The following is a 12,887-nucleotide window of genomic DNA, read 5'->3' on the forward strand; positions in this document are numbered from 1 at the left end:
TCATCCCCCAGTACCCCCAAGTCCAGAAGCCCGACGCGGAGATGGACAGTGCCCCAGCTCAGCCCCTGCCGTTAGAAGCAGTGATATTTAGACTTCTTTCCCCATTTTTTCAGTCAGGATTCACTGCTGGGATAGGACTACAGCCTGCAGCTGCGCTTTAGGATACTAGGGGCTGCATGAAGGGACCCGGAGCCTGGAGACGGGCCACTTTCTGCAGTGGTGGGAGGATACCAGGAGGTCCCAAGGCACGTTTCACCCCAACACAACACTAACTGGACTCTGAGCAGGGAAGGCTGTGGTCCACGTGATGGGAAGAACCAGCGAAAGACTATAAAACAGATCAAATCCTGCCCAGTGCTGGCAGAGGGAAGGCTTTCCTCCAAATCATCAACTTCCAAGGGCTCTGAACAGAATAGGTTTTGCACAGTCGCTTCCACATACCTGGAAAGCGCTGCTCTTGCTACCTTTAAGGCTTGATCCCAGATCTGTTCCACACAGGAGTCTCTCACTCTGCACCCTGGCTTTAGGCTGCCTGTGCCCGCTCCAGCCTGCGCTCCCTGGCTCCCACGTAAGGCCTCATCTCCAGCTCCTCCAAAGGGCTCTCCTTGGCCAGGGAATGGAGATGACCAGGCTCTTCTGGCTGTGTTTAAGCAGACGTGCATTCCTAGTAAGCCTGCCCCCCCAGGCTGCCATGACCTGCCATGGTCAGGACACCACAGCTGAAGGACTAGATGTCACTCCTGTACAGGGGACAGCGGTTTTAGCAGCCCACTCACAGGCCAATGCAACCAGTATAGCAGGGAGGGGTGAGGGGAATGTGGGTCTTCCCAACAACACACTAAATGAGGGAGAGGCAGGGAAGGCCAGGCTGTCCTTAGTATCCCCCCTCCGCCTGTTTGTGCGGCAGTGAGGCCGTTTCTTCACCCCGCTCACGGCCACAGGGTAGGAAAGGGGGAAGCCAGCAAGAAGAGCCCATGTGGCACCACGGTAGATGGACAAGAGACAGAACCTAGAACCACCTTCACTCTGCAGGTAAACCGAAGCCTACCTCAGCGCCACACAGACACCTTCTCTCCATACCACTGCACCCAGGCTCCGAGAGGCATTTTGGGCTTGCACGTTAATCAAAACCATCTGAACTCAGCTCATTTCTAGCTCTATCTAAATTTCCTCACCCAGCAAGCGTCCAAGAGCACCGCATGCCCCTGGCCCCACGCGGTGCCCGTCCTGCCAGCAAGCGCAGCTGCGGCGTTGGCTGCCATTCCCTGCGGCCTGCAAGGAGCCCACCTGCCTGATACGGATGTGCCTCCCAGCAGCACCAGCGATTCGCACATGCAGGAGAGGACCTGGGCAGGCAGGCTGCACCCCTCCTAATTAGCTGGAGGAAGAGGAACACTTGAACTTGCTCCAAAAGGAAGCACAAGCTCCAGTTTCCCCACACTCATTTACTTGCAGAGCTTGCCCAAACCTGCGAGTAGGTGTCAGCTTGCTGACAGGCAGTTTAGAGGAAGCAGAGTTAGGCCAGTGCAAGTCAGCTGGGGGTATTGACCCTTCTGGCAGTTTGGATGTAGAGCTTGGGCTCGGCTAAACATGTCTGTCTTCCCCTCTCTATCTAGAAGAACTGGCCCTTGCCAGCCATTACTTTTTTCATCATGACTCATTCCCACTGCAAGTTCCTTGTAACCTTCAATGCTGTCTGTCTGTGCAGGCCCTGAAAAATGCACCGGGGAGAACGCCATCCGAGCACCTAAACCCCTTCCATACAGGCAATTCCTAGGGAAGAAACAGACATACTATGAAACACCCCACTTTCGGTTTTAACCACACAAAGAATTTACCAAAACACCCTTTATTTTTCTAGAACGTCATACGTTGCAATAGTCCAGTTTAGCTCAGGGCAAAGCTTAAGGCCAATAAATACAAAGAGGAAGAATCTCTCCAGAGCGAACACCTGCCCCTCAGGGGATGATGGCATTGAGATACACTGGCTGCGTCAGTGGCACGCACCAGCGAGCTCTGGTGTGCAGCACGGACAGCATACAGGCAAAAGCCAAACCAAGAGCCAGCTTCCTAAGCAAGCAGCCTGACCGGGAGCCATCGCTACAGCGGCGGTGCATCACAGCAGCGAGCTTTAAGTGCTTTGTAGCGAGTTACCAGGAAGGAGTAAGCGTTTGCAAAATGCGCAGTGACCCAATCACATCCAAGACTCTCGGGAATAGGGGTTTGATGTTAAAAGTTTCTCTGTGCTCATAACGTAGGGCAAGGCCTGCTCAGCAACGAACGCACACCAGTGCCACAAACCATTGACAGCTGCAGGTGCAAAGGAGGAAATGCTAGAGGCGTGATAGTGCTTCCATGTTTATTTTCCCCAAAGAGACATAAAAAGAGTTAAAACAGGTCTAAAAACCACAAAGCTTTATATAACAGCTCACAATACATAAATACTGACTGTGCTTCCTGCTTCGACAAACCAGCAGGGAGGTCTCTTATCCAGGCCTTTATGTCAGTAGGTGCATAAAGCTGTTTCATTTGCTTCAGGTACAGAACGAGTGACAGGAGAAGTGTATGGAAGAGTCATTCCAGTTTGGTTCAAGGCCAGGAAATTCTCCTGAGAGGGATGCTGTGCTGCTGACTGGATGCCATGTTCAACAGATACTGCTCACATCGCGTACAGATGTCCGCAGTCAGCCAGTCTGCCATGCTCCCTGTGTAACAGCACAGAGGCTGTGCTAGGCAATGGGGTTCCAAAATAACAGGTACACTGGAGTGCCAGAGGGAAAAAGAAATGCAGAAAAGCTGACCCAGGTTTCTGTCAGAGGGCACGGTGTTCTTCTACCCATCCCTCATGCAAACACTGCTAAGTGGTTTAGCTAAATGCACGAGTTCAGAGCAGTCAGCTCCACTCCAGGAGGCCGAACAGCTTCATTTACTGACAGCCTGTCAGCCAAAGGGCTAACGGCTATTGGCGCCTGATCCAAGGTTATGGCTGCAGCCTTACACCCCAAGATTGTTTTTGTTGTTGCCATCCTGAAGCATGGCAGTAATGCAGTCGCTCAGACCTGTTCTAAGACAGGCCAAACCGCAGCCCCACACAGTTAACTTCAGCAGTGAATGCTACCCCGGATTTTTGGCAACTTTGAACCAGAAGCTGCTGTGACTTTATTTTGGCTACATTAAAGAACATTTTCAAGGAGAAAAAGATACCTGTTTCCTCAGTAGAAAGAGGAGAACAGATAACGTATGTTTCCAGTCCTAGACATTGCAGTTATACCCACAAGGTCTGGCCTTTCCACCCAGAACTATCAAAAGCTCTTTCTGAAACAGCTCCCTTTCTGGGGACAGAAAGGGAGGGGTATGTGTGCAGAGGGACTGAGAAGCCACTTGTGGCATTAGTCTTCAGCCAGTTATACCCAAGACTATCAGCGTATTTTATTTCTAGGTATAAAGGGGCTACTCCTGGGTTGTAGTGACAGATCCCCAGCTGGGGGAGGGGTAGAATATGACAGGGTCTGGAAATTCTCACATAAACGAAGCTGTCACAAGCTTCTATGCCTGAGCTACCACAGACACTTCTGAATCTATGTCCGAAACCTGGTAGCTAAAAAGCAAAATGGATTTCAGAGCACCTCCACATCCTCCCTTTTGGTCATCCAAAACCCACAATACTTCCAGACAACTACAGTTAGAGCAGTGGCAAAGCCAGTCACTCAGCATGACATTCAGCTGACCAGCATAGTACCACACACTGCTGTCTGCATGTTTGTAGACTTGCACATACAAGTAACGGGTAACATCTGTCAAGGCAGAACCAGAACACCCCGGTCCCAGCTTACCCAAAACGCTCCCCGTGCTCTATTTCATGCAGCAGCTCCAAGTTCTTCTGCTCTTGAGTAGCTGGGTCCTCCTCTCTGGAGAGTCTCAGAAGTTTTAGGAGGTGAAGTGGGATATGTACACATGTTCTGAAGGGCATGGACATCTAGAATCACAATGCAAATCACCTGAGTTCTCAGGGAAACACATCCTCCATCTTAGCAGGAAAATTTCCATGGCATGCAATTGATCTGTTGGTGCACTTCGAAGGTAGACATTAACACAGTGTACTTCCAGACCCTTGTATAAATAGAGCACAGGGTAATCCCAACCACTTTACACAGGATGAAAGAAAGAGGAACCAGAGGCTTTTTGAGCTGAGTAAGACAAGAGAAGTCTGTGGCAGATTGGCTGCTTTCGCCCCTTGTAATATTCCCTCTTCCGTTTTCTTCGAAACAAGCTAGAGGGTAGGTTTGAGGTACCAGTGGGATGAAGGAAAGCTTCCTATGACTAGTTGAGGTGCAGGGAAACCAGAAAATGTTAAACCCCATGTGCTGATGACACTAGGCAAGACCAACCTTACCTTGATGCAGCAGTCACAGCAGACAACACTGAGAGGAAAAAAGTTCCCAGCATGACTATTTGAGTAAAGCTCAGCAGATACCAATTCTGCAGCTAAGGGTGACTTGCACAAGTAAGTCTTAATTTGTGATTGCGGCATAATCGCTTGATGGCAAAGTAAGCAAGCTTAGAACCCCCCTATCCAGTTTGCCAGCCCCCCCCACCCCCATTTATCCTCGTTTAAACCACCTGAAATGTGTCAGGATCCATAGCTTGAAGGCTTTACCTGCAAATGCCCACTACTTTTCACTCAGCACTACCACTAGACAGTTAGTCAGTTCCCAGAGGTTGTTTACTTGTTGCCTGTAATCAATCCAGTGCTTCACCACTGCTTCAAACAGATTTAAGTGAGCCTCAGTGAGCCTGAAGCTTCTTTTTTCCTCTCCCATGAACAGAAAACCTCTGACACAGAAGTGGATACAAGCAGGTCCAACCCCTTTCCCAGACACAGGGTGTGGAGTTCACTTTTTCAGCCCTCAGCAGAAGATTCTGGTGAAGAGCCTCTGCCAGAAGCTGCTCAAGCCCTCGACTGAAGTTAAATCCAACCTTTAGAGCCAAATGCAGAGAGTGATCTCAGAGAAATTGAATCTAATTCTTGCACAGTAAATTTGGTTATTGCTAGCTTAACACGAAGAGTTAAAACTGAGATACCACTTCAGAGGCAACTTTTTCCACATCCTCTGCAGCTGTAGATGCTTCAGCCTGGCTTGTGCACCAAGGGAAAACTGAAGGGCTCTTTCTATCCAGTACTAGAACTGTTTGAATACAGAGTATTTTCAGCACTGTTCTTTCACTCTTTTCTCCCTCCTCATTCGGTCCTTTTGGACCAGCTCACCTGCTGCAGAGGTAACAGCTGTAAGGCCACTTCAGAAACATCTGCTTATGGCAGCTGAAACAGATCTGTGGAAAGGAAAGTTACTTGTGAATGCAACAAGGAAATATCTTTCTGCCAACAGTGCCCACTGCCCGCCAAAGAGTGAGCGCACAAACCAACCTTCTAAAGGCTTTAGAGCCACATACAATTACAGAGGTCCAATAAAGGACAGCAAAGACAGAAGAATTAAAAGCTAAAAAGGCATAAAAAAGAAGTCTTGTAGGCCAGTGTTTTTATGATGCAGAGGTTTGGGGCAGCTGCCAGACAACAGGAGTTTAAAAAAAGGCTCTTGAGCAAACAATAGCTGTATTGTGCAAGAGTGTAACAGTAGCTAGTTAAGAGAGGGAGGAAGAGAGACATTCTTTGAGGTAGACTGCAGCAATCCCAAAGAGATTAAGTCAGGGCAAATCTGAATCCAATCCTGAAGCAAAAAATGAGTCATAAGGAAGCTGATGAGTCGCTTGAACTTTATAAAAAAAAACACATTCATACACAGCTGGCAGTCAGAAGTGATATTATCTTGAGAAGCAGAGCTTGAGAAAGCTAAAAAAACTTCAGCAGCAAGAACACAAAGAGGGCAAGAGAGCCATTTTAGAGCAGGCAAGGTAAAGCAGGGTTGGTAAGGAAGGCGAGAAGAAGGCAAGTCTTGGGTCTCGGGAGCACCAGACAGGCCATGGAAGCGGCACAGCCCTGCCTATACTGCTAAAGAGGCAAGGGCAAGTAGCTGACCCCTAAGCCAAGTAGCACAGACTTCCTCACATCTGTGTTGCAAAGGGCTTGTACTCACAGCTTCTGCTCTAGAGGGGCTGGTTGCAACATCCCCCCTAAAGCAGCCTCCGTGAAAAAGCCAGCAGTTAAGCGGAGCAGCCAACAGCCCTGTGCCGCAGGTCATTCCCTGTCCCTCCTCCCCATCACCCCAACCTTTGTGTCCACCGAGCAAGGTGCTTTGAGTCAGCACAACTCCGGTGCGGGAGCCTGAGTTCAGAGCCTTTGTTTCACTGTTTAGCAGTACTAAATCCCAGTAAATTGTATTGTGGTTTCAGGGCTGGCCAACAGACATGGCAGCCAGCTCTTCTAGCATGGAAATAAGAAGTATCAAGACAAGGCTGGGTTACTTCCTAGGCAACTTACACCACTTGATTAGAAGCCATCACCACACAAGTGTTAAAGAGATTTTTACAGCCTAGGGCCAGACTCAGATCAGCTGTATGAACAGGCTAAGCTGAGGCAGAGAGCACCCCAGCAGTTCAGCACGGAAGGCCACAAAGCCAGCCAGCTTTTGAAAAGGCAAGGACAGCACAAAGAGAAGGAGAGGAAGCATACCTTTGCTCTTGGAAAAACACCATCACTACATCCTTGGAAGCAGCCTTGCCCTTCCAGCACCATCATTGCATATCTGGTTCCAATCAGCTCAGCAATGGTTGGCAATGGCCACTTGGTAGGAAAGGGACAGTCCTATTGAAAGACAGAAGTTAGTCATCAGAGAAAGCTGAAGGATGTAGATCTTTGGGGAGGCCATCCTCAAAACCGGGTCCCAACAGGCTCAGGAGCATTTATTCCCAAAACCCATTTTTTCCAGTGATGGGGAATATCAGTTGACTTTGACAAGGAACTACTACAGAGGTTTTAGTGGTCGCTACAGGTTTAAAGCAGCTTCCTAACACCTCATTAGGGAAGCAGGTCCCTCTGTCACCACAGCAGTTAATACCATCTCCAGAGCCAGTCTCTGGGGAATTCTACCCTTGGGTAGAGACCACAGCACAAATGGCACCCCAACCCCTCTTAGGTACAGGATCCCTTCCCACAGCACCACACACTCTTGCCTTCTCTTTCCCAAGGCCCGCTGGCCCCACACAAATGGCCGCTACGGCCTGGTGGTCAACCAGGCGAAACCACAGTGCTTTCATCCCCAGGTGGGAAGCCCAACTCACCTGCTTCCCCCACACACACACTGCTGAACAAAGAGGTCACACAGAGTTACGGTCAGTAACAATCTTCACCTTGAAATCTCAGCAGTGAGACCTTCTAGGAGGTCTGTTCAACTGAGTGCAATAGGTTTTACTAACTGACACCCAGGACTTACAAGTTCCTTGCTTTGAAGGTCTCTTTCGAAAGACTTGGACCTTCCTCTGGAAGGAGGCAGCTGCTGTTGGCCAGCATTCAGGAAACCCTTAGGTTTAATGTCTCCTAGGGCGGATGCACTCATGGGAGGACATGGGTAATTTGCAGCAAGCCCTGGATAGGAAGAGTTTTAAGGTGAAGAAAACCAACTGACATCTTCTAAGTATTCACCCCAAAAGCTGAACATTCAAGAGCATTACCCTGCCTTCTGAAGGTACTAAGGCTTACCTCTTTCCCACTCAACCCCCATCCGCTCAGATCTCAAAAGGCATAGGTTACAGTAATTATGCTTGTCAGTAGGAAGTGACGAGGCTTCGTTAGCACTACTTAGTTCAATAAAATCAAGTGGTGCACTTTCTACTTTAACATTCAAAGCACTCATACAGCTTTTACTGTGAATTCCAGTGAGGCCTTTAGGGACATGCTAGTATTGTTTTGAAGCTGCAGGAGCTACACAAGCTTCAGTCAACTGCAGAGGAATGGTTTCCTAAGGGCACCTCCCCAGACTCATTACTCAGTGTTGGAGTCCCTCCTGTAAAGTGCCTTCAGGTGATCAAAGTGTTCAGTGAGCCCATCCTAAGGCTTTGGGCACCCAGCAGGCCACTGACTGTACTGTGTCACCCCGTTTAGATGCGCAGCTAGGGACACACTGACCTGTGCTGTTGCAGGGTACTACTGATGACCTGGTTGAGGTGAGCCAGATGCTGGAAGGCAGCTTGGGAGGGGTTTCCTGTAGACCAGAGGACAGAATGTTCTTTAGCTGCATACAGGAGACACCAGCTCACTTCCTCAGAAGTACTGCTGCTAAACAAAAACCAGGATACCCAGGGCTGACCAGAAATGTTCAAGGCTCACCCAAAAGTGGAACGGTGAGAGAAGTCAGTGCAGTACATTTAGCAATTTTATATTCCAAGAGGTAATAGCAAGCTAATTCCCCCCACAGCCAAGCTAGTGAAATTTCCAATTCATCTGTTCTCTCTCTCACCCAAGTTCAATGCAGGTAGTGCTCCGAAAGTTTTGTCTGTTCAGGAAACAACTTCACCACATCCTCCCTACACAACTGTCAGAGTATATTGGAAGCATTTTCTTGGCTCCAGCTCACAAGGGGCAACACTAAAGAACAGTTCAAGAGACTGTCCCACTAACCCAGCTCAAACACAATGCTGTACCTCAGTAGCATCGTTTCTGCCTTCTCTAGGAAAGCAGAAAACAAATCCGATTCTATTAGTCTCCATATGAAGGTCCTAGTTTAGCAGTAATACATCAACCACAGGACTGTCAAATGCTGAGCATTCCTACAAGTAACACAGACTTGTGCAAATATAGCTGAGACTTTCTGATTTTATGAATTCATATCCTTTTTCCTCAATTAAGCAACTGCCTTTCAGACAGAAATGTTTACAGAAAACAGATTCCTGTTTGTATGCCAGTGCATCTGTGCTAGACACGATATGTTAGGGCTTAAGTTCTGTTCCACAGAATTTCTGAATATGCTGAGACTGAATCCCAGAACCAAGCAGTCAAGCTTTTCATGAACAGGCCAGGAGTTAAAGAACCCAAAGACTAAGGTATTGTGGTTTATTGAAAAACAGTGCTCCCGAAATTGCTCCACAGACACAAGAGTGGAAATCTACCAGTGAAGTTCCTTCTTGAAAATAAGTTATTGTTTTCCTTCCACAAGCTCACATATCACGTGAAATGCAAATATATCAACACATCTAGCATCCAACACCTCACTGTGAGGTAAGAGCGGGAATAGTTCCAGCCCATATTAAAATTTCTGCAGGATCTAATTTTAAGAGACCAGAGCACACCTTGGTTCTGTAGGCTGCAGTCATGCCACAACAACAAGTGTCTAAATGTGGTATGAACTTCTGTAGTGGAAAGTATTTCTGTGAAACTAAGGGTACCATACTGGTTCAATTTTGAGAGACAAGGTTGCCCACTCTAGGTTTTGAGCCTGACATTCCAGACCGTGTGCATGTGCAGATCTAATGTCAGAAGTACTTGTTCCTCTCCAGAGCCCTTTCATTTAAAGCCTTACCTGAACTCCTGGTCCCAGCTGCTGTGCTGTAGTGCTGACAATTCTAAATTTGGTGCTGGCACCTTGAAGAGTTAAGAAACTATCGCTTGGAGATTGCAAGGATGTATTTGGTGTCGCGAGCATTTCTGCAAGGGGGGACCACACAAAAAAACCCCATACACACAAAGATATTGTGGTGTGACAAGAAAATGACAAATTTGATACCCACACATCACAATTTGAGATTTGACTAGATTGTGTCCTGGTAGTTACATAATCTTTTTGGTTTAGGTGATGGTTGAGATCCTGTTCTCTCACTCAGTGGACACAAAAAATTGAACATCCATTAAGAAAAGAGGTAAATTGAAATATCTTTCGAGTCCTAATAAGCCACAAAGAGGTTTTCTGGAAAGAACAATTCATATGCCATACCACCTCTATCATACAAAATTTGTGTTCCCACCTCCCTCGCATTATACATGCTATGGAAAAGATAAGCAGGCTTTCATTCCAAAGGCCATCCACTATCTTCAGTCAACGCTGACTTCACTCACCCACTTGACATGTCACTTTGCAGCAGGTACCTTTGGGCCTGCTCCCATTTTCTCTTGCTGCTGCTGACCAAAGCCTCTGTGGTTGTTTTCTTTCTGCCATGAGCTGTTCATGCCAGCTGGACTCCTCCGGCACACGCTCTTTCAGATTCCTCTCCAGCACCTGCAAGCAAATCGTAGCACCAGAAAGAGCCAATGGATAGAGCAAGGAGACCGGTGGTGACAGAACTACTGCTATCAGCAATGACACTGGTTTGTAAGTGCTTCTCACTCAAGAGGGCACTGGGCCCTGCACACAAGACAACCTCTGGATAATGCATAGTAGAATATTTTAGCAACATTCAGATTTGAAAGAGAGACCTCCAGGAGTACTTTCAGGACAACAAAATGTTCAAATGGAAGAAGCAGCAGAGGAAATAGGGAGATTGATCATCTTTCTCCTTTGAAGATGTCACCTCCTATTTTCCTAACCCCACGTTTGGCAGGAGGGTCTGCCCAAAAGTTAAGTATGGTTAATGTATCACCCTCACAAATCCAAACCAGTAGCTAAGACATTAGCTCTGTAGTCCTAGAAACAGTCCTGTCAACCCCAGAATCACCTTGCTTTGCTATCATTAGATGCAGCACCCTCTAATCCATGCTTTTGAGAGAAAAGATTTGAACCTGACTTTCCAAGCTACGCATGTGTGTGAATCTAATGCCTGAAGTGCTTACGCCTCTCCAGAACCCTTTCGTTTAAAGCCTTACCTGAACTCCTATAGGCTTTAGCTGAGGCTTGGGAGCAGCTACATCAGCTTTGGGCATCCTGTGTTTTTGCTGGGTGATCACCTAAAAGAGCAGAAATGCTGCTTAGCTGTAGTCTTTTCTCTGCTCCTGGTACACCCTCCCATTCCGTGGCACAGCGAATGACTCAAGTCGGGATCTGGGAAAAGGGGGAGGTGGGGGAAGCATAACAAAAGTGAGTCACAAAGAGTAAAATGATGATTTACTCAAGTGGGTTTTTAGTAGAGACAGATTTGCCTGTGGCAAACTAGAGGCAATCAGAAATGCCGCACAGCCCTTTGAGGCTTGCACAAGAAACATACAGCCTTCTAGCCTCAGCAGCTCATGAACTGCTCTGAGAAGCCACTGGAAAACATAGTACTCTGATTTTAATGTCCAGAGCAATCCTGAGAAGCACCTCGGTCACATCACATTCATCAGTGAGAACTTGGCTCCAGGGAGAACGACTGAATGGGTTCACAAGACTGTCACAAGAACTGTAGCAGCAGGCAGCTGTATGCATAAGCTAGAGAATCAGAGCCTGGCCTACAAACCACATAAACCAAGAACAATAGCAAGGTAGAACTGCAGGGCAGGTATTCAGGTGAGGCAGACCATCCCCCTCATCAAGCCCTGTGCTTGCTGCATAGGGGAGAGCTGACAAAAAGAAGTCCAGTTGCACATGCATGTCTTCAGCTGCCTTGTTCACTGATTTTTACTTTGAGGCTGTGCCATTTCCCTACCCTGTGTGTACAACTTCAGAACACGTGGGAGTGCAGGTAGAACACCAGAGCTTCTCACACTAGCTGTGTTTTCATTCATTTGCAAATTAGACCACTGTTTGCTGGAGACGGATTAAAATAGCTGTGCAGATGGGGAAAGACTCCTTTTAAGAGCCTTCACAAAGACCTGAGAAGCAGCACTCCATGCTTTCTTCCAGCATTTCTGACTACTGCTCTTCAAACATGTTTGAGCTTCTCGTCTACTAGAGAAAAAAATAGGAAAAAAGAAAAAAAAAAAGAATGGCGGAGTCAAGACCCAGTTCAGCCTGCCACCTTGAGTTACAGTCCTGTACTGCACAGCGCCTTGATACCCAGTACACTGCGAGGGACACAAGCAGTTATGATGTATTGTCACCTTTCCACTATTCATTTATCAATCAAGATATTATCTCCAGAGAAATGTCACAGCCTTATCTGAAGGCTGGAGACACGGCCAAGACAAGTAAGAGCTGAGGTTTTATAGAGGTGCACGGTTTAGCTGAGGTTTTTAAACCCCTTGCACTCCAGCAGCAGCAACAACAAGGAGAAAAAAAGCTGATGTCTAGTGTGGTATGCAAAGTTTTCACTTTTAAAAATATCGCTCTTTATTACAAGTGGATTTACATCTCATCTTCTGCCAAGACGTCTGTTTGCAAAGCATGCCAATGCCGCAAAGCCTTATGCCAAGGTTTTAGATGTGCTCATCGTTCCCAGCTCAAGCTGCAGCGAGCTAACAGCATCGCAAGCCTTCAGAGACACCCCAGACATTTTCGTATCTGGTCATCTTCACCAGCCATCCACGCTGTTGGAAGCCCCTGCCACTTGCGTGAGCAGAGCAGCTGTCCCTGGAAGGGGCTCAGCTTTTTTTACCTTGCTAAACTCCTGCAGTAGCTCGTGTACAATGCCTGAAGGCCTCTGCCTGAGGCTGAGCAAAGGGCTTGCTCAGAAGTGCTTTTGCACTCGCACACATCTGGGAAGGCGAGGAAACTAGTAAGAGATGCCAGGCACGGGTCAGCTCACGGAGCCTGGGAAGACACAAGTGTCCAGGGTGGAAAGCATAAGCAGACAAGGGTCTGTTTCATTAAACTGTTTTGTGAAAGGCAGCGCACTTTCTCCAGGGAAGAGAGTGGCCTCCATCCTGACCCCTGGATGGAGAGAAGGTTTAGCATCCAGCTTCATGGGAGCGTGGTTACCTCCACTTAAAAAGTTGCAGGAAACTAAGCACTTGGGTGGACAAACAGGGTGATCTAATGTTGAGCTGCAGCTGAGAGGCAGACCCAGACACTTCTGGACTTGGAAGTACCTTTAAGAAAGTCAGGCTGTCAGAGAAGAGGTCTCAACAAACAGCGCTTAGAAACGAGGAA

The 12,887-nt window shown here is 47.7% G+C and overlaps 1 protein-coding gene across 1 annotated transcript in view; it reads right to left on the reverse strand.

Moving 5' to 3' along the window:
• Positions 1 to 3,833: 3,833 nt before the first annotated feature.
• Positions 3,834 to 12,887, reverse strand: part of LOC104509672 (protein spire homolog 1-like) — a gene marked incomplete at its 3' end in the record, with an annotated part of 14,801 nt that continues 5,747 nt past the window's right edge. The window contains exons 7-11 of the mRNA XM_010151699.1: positions 10,748 to 10,828; positions 10,008 to 10,163; positions 5,267 to 5,331; positions 4,394 to 4,421; positions 3,834 to 3,976 (exon numbers count right to left, since the gene is read on the reverse strand). Coding sequence (XP_010150001.1) covers positions 3,834 to 3,976; positions 4,394 to 4,421; positions 5,267 to 5,331; positions 10,008 to 10,163; positions 10,748 to 10,828 — 473 coding nt within the window. The remainder of the gene's footprint in view (positions 3,977 to 4,393; positions 4,422 to 5,266; positions 5,332 to 10,007; positions 10,164 to 10,747; positions 10,829 to 12,887) is intronic.

Source organism: Eurypyga helias, unplaced genomic scaffold, assembly GCF_000690775.1.
Source record: "Eurypyga helias isolate BGI_N326 unplaced genomic scaffold, ASM69077v1 scaffold2375, whole genome shotgun sequence".
In the NCBI taxonomy this organism is placed as follows: Eukaryota; Metazoa; Chordata; class Aves; order Eurypygiformes; family Eurypygidae; genus Eurypyga; species Eurypyga helias.